The sequence below is a fragment of the Physella acuta genome, unplaced genomic scaffold, assembly GCF_028476545.2.
Source record: "Physella acuta isolate Inbredline_101_S28 unplaced genomic scaffold, ASM2847654v3 ptg000373l, whole genome shotgun sequence".
Lineage (NCBI taxonomy): Eukaryota > Metazoa > Mollusca > Gastropoda > Physidae > Physella > Physella acuta.
The window spans coordinates 467,222-486,430 of record NW_026731892.1 but is presented as its reverse complement, the minus strand read 5'-3'; the positions used below and the strand labels follow the sequence as shown (position 1 = coordinate 486,430).

General features: G+C 32.7%; 1 protein-coding gene across 1 annotated transcript; it reads right to left on the bottom strand.

Annotated features, from left to right (window-relative positions):
- Window positions 1–277: 277 nt before the first annotated feature.
- LOC131941801 (uncharacterized) lies at window positions 278–17,247 on the bottom strand. Its single transcript, XM_059301325.1, has 20 exons — window positions 17,214–17,247; window positions 12,153–12,211; window positions 11,931–11,961; window positions 11,706–11,738; window positions 11,452–11,522; window positions 11,210–11,291; window positions 8,289–8,425; window positions 4,876–8,120; window positions 4,547–4,683; window positions 4,247–4,356; window positions 3,450–3,546; window positions 3,208–3,321; window positions 2,871–2,958; window positions 2,380–2,413; window positions 2,053–2,199; window positions 1,718–1,857; window positions 1,436–1,539; window positions 1,193–1,293; window positions 866–988; window positions 278–733 (listed from the first exon to the last, which is right to left on the bottom strand). Exons 2-20 carry the CDS (start codon window positions 12,182–12,184, stop codon window positions 634–636), a joined length of 4,926 nt encoding a protein of 1,641 aa, XP_059157308.1. The 5' UTR covers window positions 12,185–12,211; window positions 17,214–17,247; the 3' UTR covers window positions 278–633.
- Between the last annotated feature and the right edge of the window lie 1,962 nt (window positions 17,248–19,209).

The window sequence follows — 19,209 nt, the reverse complement described above, 5'->3', positions numbered from 1 at the left end:
GCAGTAACCCATGGACAGATGTAACAAGGTGGTCTGGTCTAGCAAAAACTTTGTTTCGAGGAACAGTGCCAGGCTAATTTAAAAGAGGCAGGCGAAATGAGAAATATGGCACTTGAGAATAGCAGAGCAGAGAAAAAAGACAAGTGGCACCTCAACAGTGAAAGTAGACTGCTGAAGAGAACAAAAAGAACATGATTTTTTTTCCCACATAAATGTGTTTAATGGAATCAATGTATTTACTAAAAACAGTTTGTTTTATTTATTATTTCTGGTGATTTTTCATAAACTTAATTATATTGTTGTTCATAGATTTGTTAATAAACATTATCTTTATTCTACATTTGATTCATAACATCCATTAAGGCAAACAAAATTGTGTTACATGGTTGTATTAAACTAATGAATAACAAGTATGTTTTAAAACATAAATCATATATTTGCATTCCAGCTGTCAAAATAAACAACAAACAATTGAAATCATTATCTACACATGTACACATTTAATTTAAATATTAAATTAATATACAGCACGAAGTTCTGAAGAGTTCATCAGCGAATCAACTTTTAAATTACATTATGATAAATAAGTCAACAAGAATTTTGAAAACATAGGGCAAGCTAGTTCACATTTTTTCATCTTTGATTAATCAAGTTTTCAACCTCTGCTAATGCTCGTGTTATGTATTGGTGGCCACCTTGTACATGATCAAGTGCTTGAGTAACTTCTTCAGTCCTGGGAAAGAATAAACATGCTACTTCAAAATGTTGGTTTCATATTTTATAATCATAACAAGGAAATAATCTCAAACATCATTTTACAAATAAGTACAATGAGAATCTCAACAAATATTTTAAAATAACATACTTTAAGTTTCCGATCAATACAGTAGCCTGCCACATTAATGTATTAGGGTATACTTTAGGGCAAATTACTGTCTCCAGCTTGACTCTTTGTCTGGTTCTTCTGCTTGATATTACATAAGTTAACCTGAAATGAAAAAAATTAAATCATAACAATATAATGCTAAATTATTTAATTAAAAATTGTATGAAAGAAACAAAATGGTTAATTTTGTGTCAAATGGAAATACATATTCGAATTCTAAAGAATTTAATTCTTTCCCCTTGAAAATGCAATTTAAAATATTGTAATTAAAATACTAAAAAAAAACCTGGTAATAAAATAATAAACCTGTTTTCACAGATGGAAAGATCATGCTTTATGTTAGCCAGCCGTAATTCACTGACTAGCTGGCGATACGTACAAACTGTTTTTGAAACATTATCAAGAAGCTGCAAAATTAAAAAGGAGAAGACACTTTAAAAACAGGAGAAAAAAAACAAGATTATAAACTACAAAATCAATATGAATTTAATCCTATTAAGTTTTTTGATAATGAAGAAACTACTTAAATTGTTTTATTAAAAATGTTACCTGAACCATTTGATTATAGTCTGAATAATTGCTGAGTAACTTTTCACAATCTATACTAGACATTGCCAGTGAATGTGCCAGCTTAGCACATGGCTTGCTTTTATCTGAAACATTTAACACATTTATTTTCTAGTTTTTACCCAAGTATTTTGCATTTATTTCCTCCATATTTGCTATCTTGTTTGATGAAAACTACCACACAAAAACTTATTTGTTTTATATCTGAATTTTCTAAGTTTAAATGTTATAATAATGTAATTATTGGAAACAAGATATAATTACCTGACAATGTTGATCCTAATGAGATTTTTATTATTTTTTCCTTTGAACTGTTAAATGTTATTTTTAAAATAATGGAATGAAAAAAGAAAGAAAATTTCATCTCATTTTCATTTTCTTCAAGAATAGCCCATTCAGTCAAACTGAAACAAAACAATTCAACACAATACAAAAGTGTTTCATTATTTGACAAGCACTGAAGACACTATTTTTATACAAATATTTTAACTATATTTTAAAAATGGATTTTAAAGATAAAATGAAACAAAAAAATCCATGCAATATAATATGAAAACTAAAGAATGTTTAAAGATAAATCATTAGCTATTATGCTCTACCTTAATGTCAAGGCTAGTCTTGCTTTGACGTTTTCAGTCTCACTTTTACACTCAGCTATTCTTTTTAAAGACTTTGTACTTTCGTTTTCTATGACTGTCAGTTTTTCTTCAGCTTGGTCACAATTGTTTTTTAAAGTATTTGTCTCACTAAAAATGTATATATAAATATATATAAATAAAGAACATACGACAACACCTTTTATTAAATAGATAACAGATGCATCAAGAAACTGATAAATATATAACAGAAGTTTCAGAAACTGATAAATATACAATCTTTTTCATAAAATTATTAAAACACAAATAAAAAAACTGTCGAATACTCACTTCTCCTTTTCCTTTAGATCTCCAATCAGCAGCCCTAAAATGTTAAGTCAGTTTTACAAAATTGTTACCTTGATAAGCCAGTTCAATCTTTTTTTTATTCCTTAAAAAGTTCCTTATGGGATAGTGTGGTTGGACAGTAGAGTGCATAACTGCTAACCTGAAAGTTTCAAGTTCGGATCGCAGCTTGAGTCTGTAGGACATCTCAAGTCCACTCACCATTGATCAGTACCTGACTTTAGTTAGGGAAATTGAAGGTGGCTGGGCATAGTACTGACAACAGTACCCCATTACATGGAGAGGTTACAGAAAGAACTCTACTTCATCAGCCCCACAGGCAAACAGGTCAGAAAGGATAACTTCACTTTATTAAAAACTTCCCCACAGTTACTTAAGTTCAACTATTTACCAAATCTTTTACTACTGTTTACTAAAATTATAATATTGCAAAAAAAGTAAATATGCTATTTTAAAATTATAATGAAACTTCTCACATTTATCAAGTTCATCTGTAAGGTTCACAACTCTCTCAGTTTCAGATATAACATCTGTAATCTCTGCTTTTAAGTCATCATGTGCCCTCTGTAACAACATATTGTTATTTACTTAGAATATAGAGCTGTTGAGTGCATTGGAAATGGCTTCAAACTGCTTTAATAGTCTAAGATAACATTCACTGAAGCTAGTGACAAAAAACATGATGTATACCGAAACTTGGAAAAGAAAAAAGTAACTAGTTTGAAAATGTAGATCGATTTTTATGTGTAGCAACTTGCATCATATAAAAAAAGATTCAATATTAACATTATATTACTGTATTTTGTAATTTACCTGAGCAACAGTACAAAATGACAAAAGACTGTCAGTTTTGTGCTCTTTCCATCTTGCTTTTGCAGAAGTTCTACAAGCTTCAAACATTTCCTGTGCTTTATTTTTATATAAGCTCTAAAGAAATAAATAAATATAGTAAACATTAACATCAATTCTGTTACTTAAACAGCTTTAAAGATAAATCATAACAAAAGTAAAATCACTATTTATAATTTATTAAAAATGGTTTATAATTTACTTACATTTTCTTCACTTTTAATGGCCTTCATTACATCAACCCAAGATTTAGGTGGATTGTTAGCAAACTGTAATACTTTTGTTTGAAAATCCTGATTTGTCCTGTTTGGATTACAGAATAGAATACATATTTCTCATTTCATTTTTATTTCAACTTTACTTTAATAAAATCTATTCTTTTGGGCAAATGAGATTTTAGCTGGGACAGACACTCAACTGAGAAACTCCAATCAGGAGTGGCACCACTTTGGTGATAGGATTACCATTTCTGGTTGTTTTGCAACCCAAGTTGTAATGCTTCATTGCTTAGGACTATACTGGCAGATGGTAGAGAGAGATGCATGACAGATAAAATTTTAATTTATAATTTATATATATATATATATATATATATATATATATATAAATAAAAGAAAGTATGTCTGTAGGTTTGTTTGTGCATTTGATTTTTATATATTACTACACCATCCATCCGATCACTGTGAAACTGGGAAGTAGTTGAGAATACTCCTGGGAAAGATTATGCAGAAAATAAAATAATCAGAGGGGATGGCATCCCTGCAGGCTGGGATTTGGCGCCCAGAGTTTCCCAGCAGCTATCAAAACATCTATGGCGCCTATATTAGTGCTTTCCACTTGGGACACAATGAGCAACTTTAATCATTCACTAAATTGAATCAGGCACATCTCCATACTCTATATATATATATATATATATATATATATATATATATATATATATATATATATATATATATAATATGCAAGTGAAATTCTCAAAGTTAGTGGCGTGTAAACTTACTTATTGATTTTTGACTCAACGTCTTTGACCAGTTTTTTTAATGATTCAATTTTTGTAATTACAGTCAGTTTAGCAAGCAACCTTTCATACTGTGTAGACAATGGCACATCCTAAAATAAACAGTTAACATTTTATTAATTTTAATGAATTCCATTTTTACTATTTTACTGCCAAGGCAAAATCAATATAGACTAGTAAACAAAAGAGATGTTTTTCTCCATTCTAAGATAATTATAATAATTAACAGGCAAGAACATACAAATTTGCATTGTAAATTTTCTACAATTGTTAATTTTATACCTGCACTGAGACCTCCTTGATTTTCTTGGTTTTAAGAACATCAATGCCAAGTTCATGATGAATCTCAGAGATTTTTGACGGTTTTTCCATAACGGATTTTATATCTTGTTCAACAGCATCCAGCTCAACATCAATATCTGATTTTCAAAAAAGGTTACAAAGAACACATAGAATGTTATCCAATGTTCAAATAGCTACATAATTATGTATCTATATTATATATACATATGATCTAAGAGCAAAGTCATAGCTATTTTAAGAGGTTTATCCTAATAGAAAGTGTATTTTGTAGACCAATGAGCAATAAAATAAAATCTGAAATGGCTCACCATCATCTGCAAAAATTGGCATCTTTTGATTGTTGATCCATTCTGTTGGCTCAAAATAACTATCTTCTAGTGAATCTAATTCATTTGATGACATGAAGGAAAGATCATTTTCTATTGCCACCCGAGAACTAGAAAGCTGGGGAATCACCATGCTAAGCTGATGATCTTTTTGAGAGATGCTTGAGCTTTCTCCTATTTTTGAGACATCTTTGCTAAATGTACTTAAGTTAAACATAGTGGTTGGTGGCAAATATTCATCATCCACTGAAGCTTCCGTGTTTTTGTTAAAACTACAATTGTCTTTCTTAGTAAGCTTTCTTGGCTCACTTGATGTATTTAAAGAACTATGAATGAAACTAGTTTTACTTCTTCCATCTAAAGAAAAAGAACGCCTTGAGAGTGTCAATGAAAGTCTCATATCTTTAATCAATGACTTTTTGAACTCTTCATGTTGTTTATCCGAAGTCCTAGTGTATTCACTGGAAGTTAATATTGAATTGTTTTTCTCCTTGTAAGCACATGGATCTTTCAATGGAAGACTGTCGTTAATGCTTAGGTTTTTACCATCTGTATCTTCAGCATTTACACAGGTAGTTTTCCACCGCTTAGTGTCTTGATTATCATCTAGACCGTGAGGAGAACTTCTTTTTAATGATTTCAACTGATGTAAAGAGCTAGAAATTTCAGGTGTATCACTAGATTCAAAATGATCTGCTCCAGGCAGTTTTCTTGAGTTTGTATAAACAATAGAGGAATCAATGTCTGTTTTCATTGTCTGATTGTTTATTTCATTGCAAGTTGTTTGATGGTTTTCATCTTGGTCTACAGGAGTTTGAGAGGACACATTTCCAATATCTCTGTTAACTATGTTAATATGTTCTACTTCTGTCTTTCTAAACATATTGCAGCTTTCCTCATACCCATTTGTGTTAAATTGTGTTATTTCCATGTCACAGCTTTTAAAGGTTGTCCTCTCTTCACATCTTTGAACACCAGTAGAATCAGACTGTGTTTCTGGTCCAATGTGAATAGTCTTTGTGTATGTTGTAGCTAGTTCCATTTCTTCATTGTTTGTATGATTAGCAGCAGAGTGATATTCAGGCACACTTTCTGTCGGATGCTGAATAAACTCTGTTTTATTACAGCTATCTAATTCCATATCTGGTTTAGTGTTATGTTTAACTGCACTGTTATTTTGAAATACTAAAATTTCATCTGCATTTTGACCCTCAAATTTAGATTTATTAACATTTTGAATATACAAATAATTTTCTTTTCCACACATTTCAACGTTTTCTTTGTCTGTACTAATGGAAGTATTTCCCACAGTCAAATTTTCATTTGTTGAGCTCAATGGCAATGCTGGAAGCATTTTGAAATATTTTGCCTCTGGTTTTTTATCAATGCTGCCTATTTCAACATTTCCAATTGTGTGAAATGTTGTCATTTCCATTTCACAGCTATTAAAATGTGTTGTCTTTTCTTCAGAATACCTCTGAGCACCAGTAGCACCAGACTGTGTTTCTGGTCCAATGTGAATAGTTTTTGTGTAAGTGGTGGCTAACTCCATTTCTTCACTATCATCAAAATGAGCTGTAGATCCCCCATGTAAATTTCGAGTATGAAATTCCCTTTCTGTATTTATAGAATGTTTCTCACATTTGTCTAAAGGATATTGTCCAAAGCTTTTGGAAAGTGTAGTTGGCTGTATTCCCTTACTGGTTGCTAAATGAACAACAGCATTTGTTGACATTTCTGCAGGCACACTGGCTTTTATTTGATGCTGAAATAACTTTTTAGTAGAGCCATCAAAGCTAAGCTCTGGTTTAGTGTAATGTTTAAATGCAGTGTTATTTTGTAATGTTACTAGTGTATCTGCATGTTGTTTCTCAAATTTAGCTTTTATATCTGGAATAAAAGGATAGTTTTCTTTTTCACACATTTGGATGTCCTCTTTGCCTGTACTGATGGCAGTATTTCCCACTGGCAAATTTTCATTTGTTGAGCTCAACTTACTCAATTCCGAGATCTTGCTAAAGGATGGCAATGCTGGAAGCATTTTGAAATATTTTGACTCAGGTTTTTCATCCCTGTTGCCTATTTCAATGTGTCCTATTGTGTGAAATTTTGTTATTTCCATTTCACAGCTATTAAAATGTGTTGTCTTTTCTTCAGAAAACCTCTGAACACCAGTAAAATTAGACTGTGTTTCTGGTCCAATGTGAATAGTTTTCGTGTAAGTGGTGGCTAACTCCATTTCTTCACTATCATCAAAATGAGCTGTAGATTCCCCATGTAAATTATGAGTATAGAATTCCCTTTCTGTGTTTATAGACTGTTTCTCATTGTTGTCTAAAGGATAATGTCCAAAGTTTTTGTGATGTGTAATTGGCTGTATTCCCTTGCTGGTTGTTAAATGAACAGCATTTGTTGACATTTCTGCAGGGTGGTATTCAGGCATACTGGATTTTGTCTGATGTTGAATTAAATCTTTGTTATTACACTCATCAAAGTCAATATCTGGTTTGGAAAAATGTTGAAATGCAGTATTTTTAGGCGCTAAATATCCATCCACATATGGTATTTCCAAACTTGCTTTGGGAACATTATGTATAAATGGATAGTTTTCTTTTTCACACAATTGTATATTTTCTTTGTCTGCAATAAAATCAATGTTTTCCAACTGCAACTTATCAATTTTGGAGTTAATCTGGCCAAAAGTAGACATTTTGCTAAAAGATGGCAGTGCTCCAGGGACTCTAATATTATCACCAAGAGACACATTAACAGATGCTAAAGACATTTCTTCAATAGGTGTCATAATTTTACAACTTGTGATATCATTTAATGCTGCTCTCTGAGAGCCAATAGTAAGGTCACATGTAATATTCATAGTATCCAGATCATAAATAGTCTCCTCTGTAGACACCACTGTAGCGTGCTCAGGCTTTTTTGCCAGTTTAAAAAGGTCATCAAACAGCCTGACCTTTGGTTTGAAAATTGATGTGTCTCCCAACTTCTCATCTGCACTCTCTTCGGAAAAAGAAGACCTTCTACTGAATCCTGGTTTATATTTCTCTCTATCCAGATCATTTCCCAATCCAGTTTCACACTGTAAGAGAGACTGAGATAACTGGGAAATGTTTGTTGTTAAATCCATGCAAGCAGAATCATCCATATCGGTGAACATTATAGTTTTATTTTCGTCTCCAGCTCTTGATTTCCAGTCTTCTTTGTTTACTTCACTAAGAAAGCAAAGACATGAATTAACAAAATGAAGATCCCATAAAAAATGTAATAATTTAATGATGTAGACAATATCCTTGTTGTGACTTATTAACAGAAGTTACAAATTAATTTATTTAATAATCAGATAAGTTTTATTAAGAAACTACGCATTTAAAAAATCTTACCACTTTTGTAGAATAATTTCTTTTTCCTTTATCAATAAGTTAACATGATTTTCTGAGGCAATAGATTGTACAACAGCAACTGAAGTTGATGGTTGACCAATCTGTGCATTAGAACTGTGAAAAACTTCATCCAGATCCTTTACCAAAAATAGAATCAAATGTATGTGTATGTATAAATAAGTATACACATGTATTTGTGAATGAATATATATATATATATATATATATATATATATACTAGCCGTCCCGGCCAGGCCCTGCTCTGGCTTCTGTGAAAAACCTTTCTGTTAAAGACCATTACCTGTGTGTTTAGTAATCATCATAAACCCGGCATTGCACACCCAAACCAAAACCAAAACAACAAAACGCAAACATAACGCTAACACAATTACAAATACAAACGAAAACAAAAACCTAACAACTAACCCAACCACAACCACAAACACCAATACGAACACAAAGAAAAAAACAAACGAAAAAGCAAACGAAAACAAACCAAATCCAAATGCAAAACCAACCACAAACCCAAAGAAAAAAACACAAACGAAAAAACAAACGAAAACAAACCAAATACAAACGCAAAACCAACCACAAACACAAATACAAACACAAACGCAAAGAAAATAAAACACAAACGAAAACGAAAAAAGAAAGAACAAAAACGAACCAAATCAAAACGCAACCACTAACGCAAACCCAACCTAAACACAAAGAAAACACTAACGCGAACATGAACGCACAGTGCTCAGAGTCTAGCCCGGGGCGGAATCGCCTGTTTCAGCTTAATAAACGACTATAGTACCCCAACTTATTCATAGTCTTTTGCACTCACTTTAATGAACGTAGGCGCGAAACCGAACACGGGAGGCCCGGGACCCCAAATAGCACCCTGTCTGGGCGCCAGAGGACGCACCATGACGTCACCGCCTGATTGAACTTAGTAAACGACTATAGTACATAACTTATTCATAGTCTTTTGAACTCACGCGAACGTATATACCATAGCGTACACCGGAAGGCCCGGGGCGCCAAATAGCACCCTGTCGGGGTGCCGGAGGACGCCCGGATTTGATTCACTTAAAGACTATAGTAACCTTTCTTACCCATAGTCTATCGCACTGTTAAAAACAAAACTATGCAGCATAGCGCTCACATGATAGCCCAGGGTGCCAAATCGAACCGTGCAAGGGCGCCGGCGGACGCGCCTGTTTCAATTTAGTGAACAAAAATGATAATACTCCAAGCTTATCCGTAAATGGAAAGAAATAAACATATAGGATTTGTAGGACCTGGCTTATTAAATGTTATTGATTTTAAAAAAAATAATAATTATTGAACAGTATGTTCAGTGTATAGAATAAATAAAAGGCAGTGTTAAAAATACCTAACGACATTGCACTTAATCAATCCCCGCTAATTGTGTAATTATTTTTTTTTCTTAACACCAAAAACAAAGTAATAAAATGTAAATTCTTTCTTCTTAAGAATTTTTTTATTAAAGGGAAGTAACTTTGCAGTCAATACATTTCCGACACAATTTTAGAAATTTTATAAACGTCGATACACTTTTTAAAAATTTTATGTCGTGTTCATAATTGAAAATTATTCTTCTAAGTAAATAGAATGAAAATTGTTTTTAAAGACTTTCAATGGTAATTTTTCGACTCGTAAATTTAGACTTTGAGCACGATAAAAAATCTAACACTTAAATCCGTAGAAGTGTCAACGACAAACTTTTTTTTTTTTGCCACACGTTACAGAACTGAGCTTTATATATTAGATATATATATATATATATATATATATATATATATATATATATATATATATATATATATATATATATATATATATATATATATATATATATATATATATATATATATATATATATATATATATATTTTTAGAGAGAGAGAGAGACATATACACAAATATAGACATTCATATACACAAATATACACAGCTACATATTTGATTATTTATAGGCATACATTTACTTCTACAAAATTTTACAAGGAAAGAGGAGGCTAATAAAAATAGTTTAATTAAAACTAAGATACATGGCCTTTTATTAAACTGGTGTTTATTATCATGGATTATCTAATTCTCAACATACAATTTTAAAATTGCAACTATTTTTTTTTACAAATAACAGCAATTTGAAGCCAAAAAGAGAAACTACTACTACAAAAAGAAGCTACTTTACTAAGTCAAAAATAAATAATTAAAATTTAGTCTAATGACATTAACCTAGCCTAACCTAATGACATTAATAATTAGAAAACTTCTACTACTTCTAGTTATATATAACTAGTCTCTAGGCTACATTTAAGTAGTATTTAACGAGAGCTTACATTTTTAAAAAAAAAGGTAACCAGTTACCTGAGACCTCCACTCCAAATAAAAACCATAGCTTTGACATAACATTATTATTGATTTTGATAATTCCTGCCTTGCTATGTTCTAGGGTATATATAGGCTTTGTTTGTTAGAGTTGTAAAAGTCCTAGTTACTTCTTACTAATTTCTTAGTCTTAGTAATAGTAGAATCTAGATACAACTTTAACAAGATAGATCTCTATCTACTGGATCTAGAATTTAGTGTGTTAGGCATGATTTTATTGTATTTTTCTCCCTAAATGTTTTTTAAGGCATAATTTACATCTACAATTCAATAGCAAATACTACAAAGAACATCCAGAAGCTAGATTGTCCACATTATCTATTAGTAGATTAGAATTAGATAATACTTGTAAATATTATAAGTAAACTAGGAAACATGTGCCAAAGGGAGATAATTGATTTTCCCTGCTCTTTTTTTTCAATTCAATTTATTACTTTTCTCTGGCGGGATGGTAGGCATGTCTGAAATAATTATAAATTTCAAGAGGCTGGTTTTATTTTTTCTTACTATCTTACCAGATTAGATGGATGCAAAGAAGGATCATGTTGGCTTCCATTTGTGCTGCAGCTTTCATCACTTACACTCACTTGAAACTCTCTAAACAATCATTTAAATTATAATTGTTAGTATTGAGTGTCCATATTATTATTGCTACAAGGAATTGATCAATTATATAATGTATTCACCCAATATATATTTAATATGTAAGTCACAGAAAATAACTGCCCAATTTCTTTCAATACAATATATAACATACCTCAGGGTAAATGTTGGGGCAAAACTAACCCTTTTAGGTGTTCTTGGACCTTCATTTTGCCCTTCAAAATTCTGAAAAGTATTAAATGGAAACCTTAATCAATCTAAAAAATACTAACTGTAAAACAATTAGCCTTAAGAGAATTCACAGACTTATTTATTAGTTTCTTTTTACTGGTGATACTACTAATCAACTAAAGGTTTACACTACAAAATGGAAATCTGTTTTTTTTTTTAAATTGATAATCTGCTTACCTCTATAGTGCAAGTGTCCAGTCTTTTTAGGATCTGCAAAATAATACACAAGAATTTCTTAGTTTGAAGTCTCTATAAAATACTTCTTGTTAAATCTCATAATTGAATGCAGCAAGAAATTTTTAAAACTATTGCAACCAAAAATGTTTTTAAAAAAAATATGAGTGCAATTAAAAAATAAACAGATAAAAGTATAAATTATATTTTATTTCAACAAACACTTACAGAGGATCTGCGGCTTTCAGATTTCTTTGTTCTAAAATAAGACATTATTTAGTAGTGAGTTAAAAGAAGGTAAATTATTTACATTTTCTTAAACAGTATTTATAATAGTAAGCTTGTGTATTAACTACTTTAATGACTTTATACACATAATAAAAAAAACTATCAACAATCTAAATTTTGAAACAATTTTCTAATTAATAGCAAACTAAATTGGATTCATACCTGCTTCGAATGGTTTGTTTTTCTTCATTCATTTTCTTGAAGCATGTAGACTCTAGTTTCTGAACATTATTTTCAAAATTAATACAACAGTTTAAAATAATTACTTATAAATTACACTGAGGCATTATCTTTTAGAAAGCATAAAAAGTTCACACTAATAACATTAAATGTTATTACTTCTGAACCTAACCATTAGGCCTACATCATTATGATTAACTTTTGAGCTTCAACTAGAAATACTGCTACTGCTATTACATAGTCATAAATGACAGTTCATACATGTGTATGGAACTATTTTAAAAAAAGAGTAGGCCTTGATCTAAATCTATAATAATAGAATTAGAAGGGATTCTAATTAAACTATAGGCCTAGGTAAAAATATTTCAGGGCTCAGTCATTCAACACTGTTAGTAATAAAACAGATAGTGTTAGTTACCTCACAAGTTTAAGACAGTTACAAATACTATTGTATTTGTATATATACTTCGTCAGCAGTAAAAATGTAATTTTTTTTTTAAAATCATAACATCAAAAAGAAACAAGCCTGCACAATTATTAAAGCAATTTTGCATAAAGGAACCACCCCTGTTTTATAATTTATAATTAGAATTCACAAAAATTTTGCAAACATAGTTTATAAAATTTTCATTTTTGTTTCCCACTTGTTTCATTTTTTACAGAGCTTAGGCCTATATACTAGATCTATATAAATCTACTAGATCTAGGTATACAGCTATATAATATATATATTATAGGCCTAAGACCATACATTTTAAATAGGAAAAAAAAATTCTCTAGAAATCTAAATTTGGTACCAATGAAATTCTTAATCCCTCCTCTAACTAACTCATATGATTTTAAGATAAAATACTCATAAATTCATTTTGTATGCTACAAGTACAACCATGTCTATATATAGCATTCAGCTACACTCGCCTGAAGGTCTCAAGTTTATATCACTCAGGATATCCCTGAATCCACCCAGTCCCAGAATCTAAAATCTAAACTAGATCTAGATAATCTAGATCTAGGATCTAAATGTGATGCGTAGATCTAGATCTAGATCTTAGACTTTACCTAACTCAGAATTTGGAAACTTGGAAAGTAAAGGCAACTGGGAATGAATATTGATTGAATAATCAACTGCCACAACAAGTCACAACACACTCAACACCACACCCATTCATAAAATTATTTTATTATTATTTATTAGACATTAGATCTAGATCTAGATATCTAGATAAAAATCTAGATCTAGATAGATTGTTTAGCTAGATTCTAGATCTAGGAATCTTTGAGTGTAGGCTACGATTAATATTCATTGTGAAGAGAGTTGCGAAGGCAGGGCGAGCCGAAAGCGAGATGAATGTGTGTGAAAGAGGAGTGACTCGCTCTGAACTGAATAACTGTGTTTGACATACTCTCTGCAGGCATTTAGATTTAGATCTAGATTCTAAATCTATATCTAGATCTGCATTATTTAGTAGTTATTTAGGTAAAATCTTAGTTTAGCGTCGTAAATTCGGCCAAAACTAGTAATGTAGGAGAGAGTGCAATAATGAATATGTCATTAAATATGAGTATATTTTCGTATATTTTGATAAAATATTATAAATAATTGAATAATAGATCACCATTTATGGTTAAATCAATTTAAATATCCTGAAATTAATTTTTATCAACCCTGTTCGAGATAGTAAATTTACTATTAAAAACAGCAGCCATCTTAAGAAAATGTTATTTAGAGTAGCTTCCCTTTCATTTCTATTCGTATGAAAATGTATTTAAATTTGATTGTCTTGTTGTATAGTCCGTATAACAAAGCATTTTTTTTTTTAAATTCTGCTCTTTAAAAACTGAATGTCCTAAGAAACAACTTTATTAATTCTAGAAGCATTGTGAGATGCAACTTGTATCCATGTTTTAAATCACGTTTTTTTTTTACTAATGTTTATTTGATCTTACTATTACTATATAGTTTGAGTTTTTTCTTATTGTTTGAATGTTCACTATTTTCATTTCAGGTTTTTCTTTTCATCAGTTAGATCTAGTGATTCTATCGTAACTTATGACATTTTTTTTTACTTCTCTTTACCTTAATTAAACCCCAACCTCCGTCATATTTTTGTTGTCAATGTCACAACAAGTCATAAGGGGGCATCCATAAGTGACGTCACACTCGTAGGGGGGAGGGGGGGGGGTCCGTAATTTTGTGACGATGTGTGATGAGGGGGAGGGGGGGAGGGCAGATGTTGCGACGTCACATTTTTGCATTATAAAAAAAGAAAAAAGTTTTAATAAATTGTAATAGTTTAGACAAGATTTTGGAAAAATATCGATGTTTAAAAAAAATTCAACTGCAATTTTGAGGGGGGTTGTAGGTTGAGGTGTGACGTCATTTTAGGGGGGGGGGGGGTCTGGCTTTTTCTGACGACGTGTGACGGAGGGGAGGGGGGGGAAGGTAAAAATCGTCAAAAAAGCGTGACGTCATTTATGGATGACCCCTAATGTAAAAAATTACGCTTCGCTCTGCCTTATCTAAGATCTCTAGCCATAATTTTGACAACAATAAATGTTTGTCATAATTTATATATACAGAGAGACAAAATGTATTATCCACCAGCTTCCCTCGTAAAACATCATCTAAAATAATCAGCCACTCCACCCCTTAAGTGCGTGTTGTCATTATGGTCGATCGCAAGTCTCCACCTGCCAGACACATTTTGGTTATCCTTTGTTGTCAAATTGTCAATATCAAGTACCCAAGTGAGTGATATGGGGTTGTCCATAAATGATGTCACATATGATTTGCTACGGGAGTGAGTGAAGATTTGTGACGTCAACTCAGGCGGCTTTGCAATTTATGACGTGTCGGTCTCATGAAAGGAGGTGAACGGGGAAAAATACCTATGTGGTTGATGGAGAACCTCTATAATGCTTTGTTCAATCAAAATAACGATAAATAAGCATTAGTATACGTATACCTTGCTTAAAACGAATTATCATAAATGTTGCAAGCCTGCTAGTTTAAGACATTTGGCAAAACGGCCTTAACTTAACACATTATCCCCGTCAAAAAGGCTTGCCACCAAATGCCTGCCGACGAATAAGCCGCGTCTAATGCGGGGCGTTAGGAATACGGCCATTAGCATGGGCCGCGTTAGAGCACCAGTAGGCTATCGCGCTTTGTAAGATGACGTAAATACTTAAATTCAATTTCGCTAAACTGCGCAAAAATTTAGTAATGTTCCATCGTTTGAGGAAATTTATTTTCTTGGACTTAAATTGAAATATCATGTTGACTGTCTGGCTCATAATTTCCGAATATCACTTTTAATGTATCAAGATTCAGAACTATAATTTACTTTAATATAAGTGTCATCTTATCGTTTATTGTGCTTTTTATAAAGCGCGGAGCAGCTACAAAATCGGACGGCCATCCTGTTTTCACCAAGCTTCTTTTGGAGCTTAATATGGGTAGTCTAGTTCTATACGGTGTGAGCTTAATACATTTTTAAAGGGCCGAAAGTCTCAAGACAGCAAGCTTGCAGAAATAACTACGTACGTTTAAATGGACGAGTGATAGATGTGTTAGGGGCTGTTTAATGAACACCAACTTATGTAATCAAATTAAACGTCGCAAAAGCGTAAAAAAGGCAGTGCTTGTTGTTTTTTTTTTCTATAAAATTAGCCTAACGGTCGGCGGTACCGCTACATGACGTCACGTGCGAGCGTTAACTCGGTGACGATGTGCTAAGTGGGGGAATGAAAAAGGTAGGGTTCAAGAAATGCGACTCAGCAAGCTTTTTACATTTCTTGACCCTTCTTAATAGTTCTTTCGTCCCCACTGAGAAAATGGATCACCAATGAATGACGCGTCATACTTCTACAGCTGGTCTTTCTCCCACAACCATCCCGTTTTCACGAAAAAAAAAACCTGACCCGTCTCCAAAATCACATCGCTGAGTTCTACTCAACCTCTCCCCACCACAAATCACAATTTCTATCTGAAACAATATGTTCATGTTTGCTCTGTAATAATGCACGCTGTCATTACTATCTTAAGAGCGACGTCATTTATGAGCGATCTAAAATAATTGATTTGCTTACTGCAAATAAAGTGTTCAAAAGTTCGACCTCCCAACAATTGTTGTGGTCTTGGATGCACAATATTAAGTCTGATAAGGTCTATTAGTCATTCATGTCAACTATATTAAAAAAAGAAAAACTACTATACAGGGGGGTCATCCATAAATGATGTCACGCTTTTTTGACGATTTTTACCTCCCCCCCTCCCCTCCGTCACACAAAGCCAGACCCCCCCCTAAAATGACGTCACACCTCAGCCTACAACCCCCCCCCCTCAAAATTGCAGTTGAATTGTTTTTAAACAGCTATATTTTTCCAAAATCTTGTCTGAACTCTGTCAAAATAGAGTATTTTAATCAATTGTTATTACAATGTAATAAAACAGTTTTTTAAAACGCAAAATATCGTCTAAAATTCGTTTTGTAACATTGCTTTTTTAAAATGCAAAAATGTGACGTCGCACCATCTGAACCCCTCCCCCTCATCACACAACGTCACAAAATTACGGACCCCCCTCCCCCCTACGAGTGTGACGTCATTTATGGACGACCCCCGGCATATATTAAAACAATACAAAACAATCATATTACACCACAAAATCAACACAAAAGACATGCGAATAGACAATTTGTTGTTTTTAAAACATGGCCGCTGCTTGTATTTACTCATTGTTGTCTCGAACGGGGTAGTTTAAAGTTTATTCCAGGATATTTATGACTGGTTTGGTCTTGGATTGTGATTTGTTATTCAATTATCTGTTATATTATGTAACATATGACATAAATATTTATTAAATATGGCCAAATGAAAGAAATATTCATTAGTTACCTTCATCGCACATTACTAGCTACGCTGGAATTTACGACGCTAAACTAAGATTTTACCGTTATTTACACATTCATTCGAATTAAACCATGTTTTTCATTATGAAAATGGATTATAATAGTAGATTTTCCAGTTAAAACAACATACCTTACTTCATTTTGTAAACATTGCGAATAAATTCAAAAATTTCCGCCTGATTCAGTGCGCATGCGCAATTTGCCATCGACGGCTAGAGCATAAGATAGGGGCCAAGGCCTACTACTAACTAGATAGGCCTAGTAGATAGGAAATTATAGGCCTAGGCTAGGTCTATGCCTAAACACTCTCGTTTAGGCTAACACTAACTTCTAACCTAAAAAGTGACATATCCAGCAATAAAACATGTATTGTTAGGTCTATAATATTAATAAAAAGCTTTTGAATGCACACGCAAATAAACTAAATCTACTATTAGTTATCGTTCCTACGTGTAGACTAGATTCTAATAATAAAGCTTCGGCTGAAAAAAAGTTAATTTAGATCTAGACCTAAAACAGTCCAATCAGTGTCTCTTCCAGACTTTTTTTTCTCCGGGGGGGGGGGGGGGGCACTTGAAATTTTCGGGGGGGGGGGGGGGGGGGGGGGCGGTCACTGTTAAAAGTATATATTTTCTATATAAATTCCATGTCGTTCGGGGGTAGGGGTAGACTCTGGATGCCTATCACTACTATCCTAATATATAAATCCCCACGTTCGCACATCTCTCTCTCTCTCTCTCTCTGTCTGTCCGCAAAATATTTTCGCCGGACATCACGTCAGAATCGGCAGCGATATATGAAGAACTTTTTACGGACTTTTGTTGAAAATAATATGTTAGATGTTTTAAATGTATAACCACAATTTTAGTTAAAGAAGAAAAATAAAAATTAAAGGCGTATTCGAATGTAGAGAAACAGTATTATTTATGCAACCGGAAAAGCATTAATATATGTGAAAAAGAACGCATAAAACTGTGAACGTCACGCTTATACATTAACTAATGACGTCATCTGCCGTGTTTAGAATGAAAACAAATGAACTATTTCATTCAAATTTGATTTAGATCTACGTACACTATGAAATGTATACAATACAATTTTTCCGGCCTAAACTCATAAACTTTATTTTATTTATTTGGATTCTAGATCTAGATATTCTAGATTCATCTATTCAAATAATACATTTCAATACTAAAGTATTTCAGGCCTTAATTACTTTATTGAAATCTTTGTTTATCTATGCAATTTGCTAATCTCTATAATATATAAAGCAAAGTTGTCGGGTGCCCGATAGGGCACTTCCCGGCGCCGTAGGCGCTTCAAATTTGGCAGGATCTTGCTTTGGGGCGACAGAACACGGGGGCCGGTTGGCCGAAAAGTCTACGATGATGGGGTCAAAACTGACCTCGACTGACCGGCGCCTTATATGAGCTGTAAATCGAAAAAAAAATGTCCACGGAGGAACCTCTTCATAACTCCTGAGGTCGTAGACCGACCCTCGGGCGAATTAATTAAGCATTCAAATTCTCAATGTTTTCGAAAGCCTAAGCAAAGCTGGGCAGCATGCCTAGTCAGTAAATAAAGCCGTATGTCGTTTATACTCTTAACTTTCACGTGTAGGGCCTACATTTCAATATAGCAATTTTAAAATGAGATGTTTAAATTTAGTTTTAAACGATTTTAAACTAAGGGGAGGTAACAAGTTCTGCTTGTCTTTTAATTGCCGTCTGTAAACTGTCGTCACGGGCGGCTGCTTTCACGGGGGTGGGGGGGGGGGGGGGTGGAGGGAGTGGGAGGATAATCGACCCTCATGAGCTACTGATAATGCTTTAAAGCAAAATATTTTCAGTCGCAGCATTGATAATGTCGAATCAGTGACGTAACTAGAAAAAAAGGGCAAACCCCGCAAAAAAATTATGGGCCCCATATATTATGATATAAATAGTTAAAAAAAATACAAATTCTTTTTTTTTAATTAAAACAATTACAACAACGCGTCATTTGTGTGAGTGCAATTAGTTTGTTTTGAAAATGTTTATTTCAACATCCGAAAAGATACCTGAAAGAAACTCCGACTGTCACTGATAGCTGTTATTTACGACATTGTTCTAGAGACCAAACAAAAA

Bases quoted from the DNA above. Each gene is read 5' to 3' on its own strand.
- LOC131941801 (XM_059301325.1), bottom strand. From the start codon at position 12,184: ATGAATGAAGAAAAACAAACCATTCGAAGCAG. The intron at 4,684-4,875 runs GTGAGCCATTTC...TTTGAAAATCAG, and splicing joins GCCAATTTTTGCAGATGATG to ATATTGATGTTGAGCTGGAT. The intron at 3,547-4,246 runs GTAAGTTTACAC...TAATCCAAACAG, and splicing joins GTTGAGTCAAAAATCAATAA to GACAAATCAGGATTTTCAAA.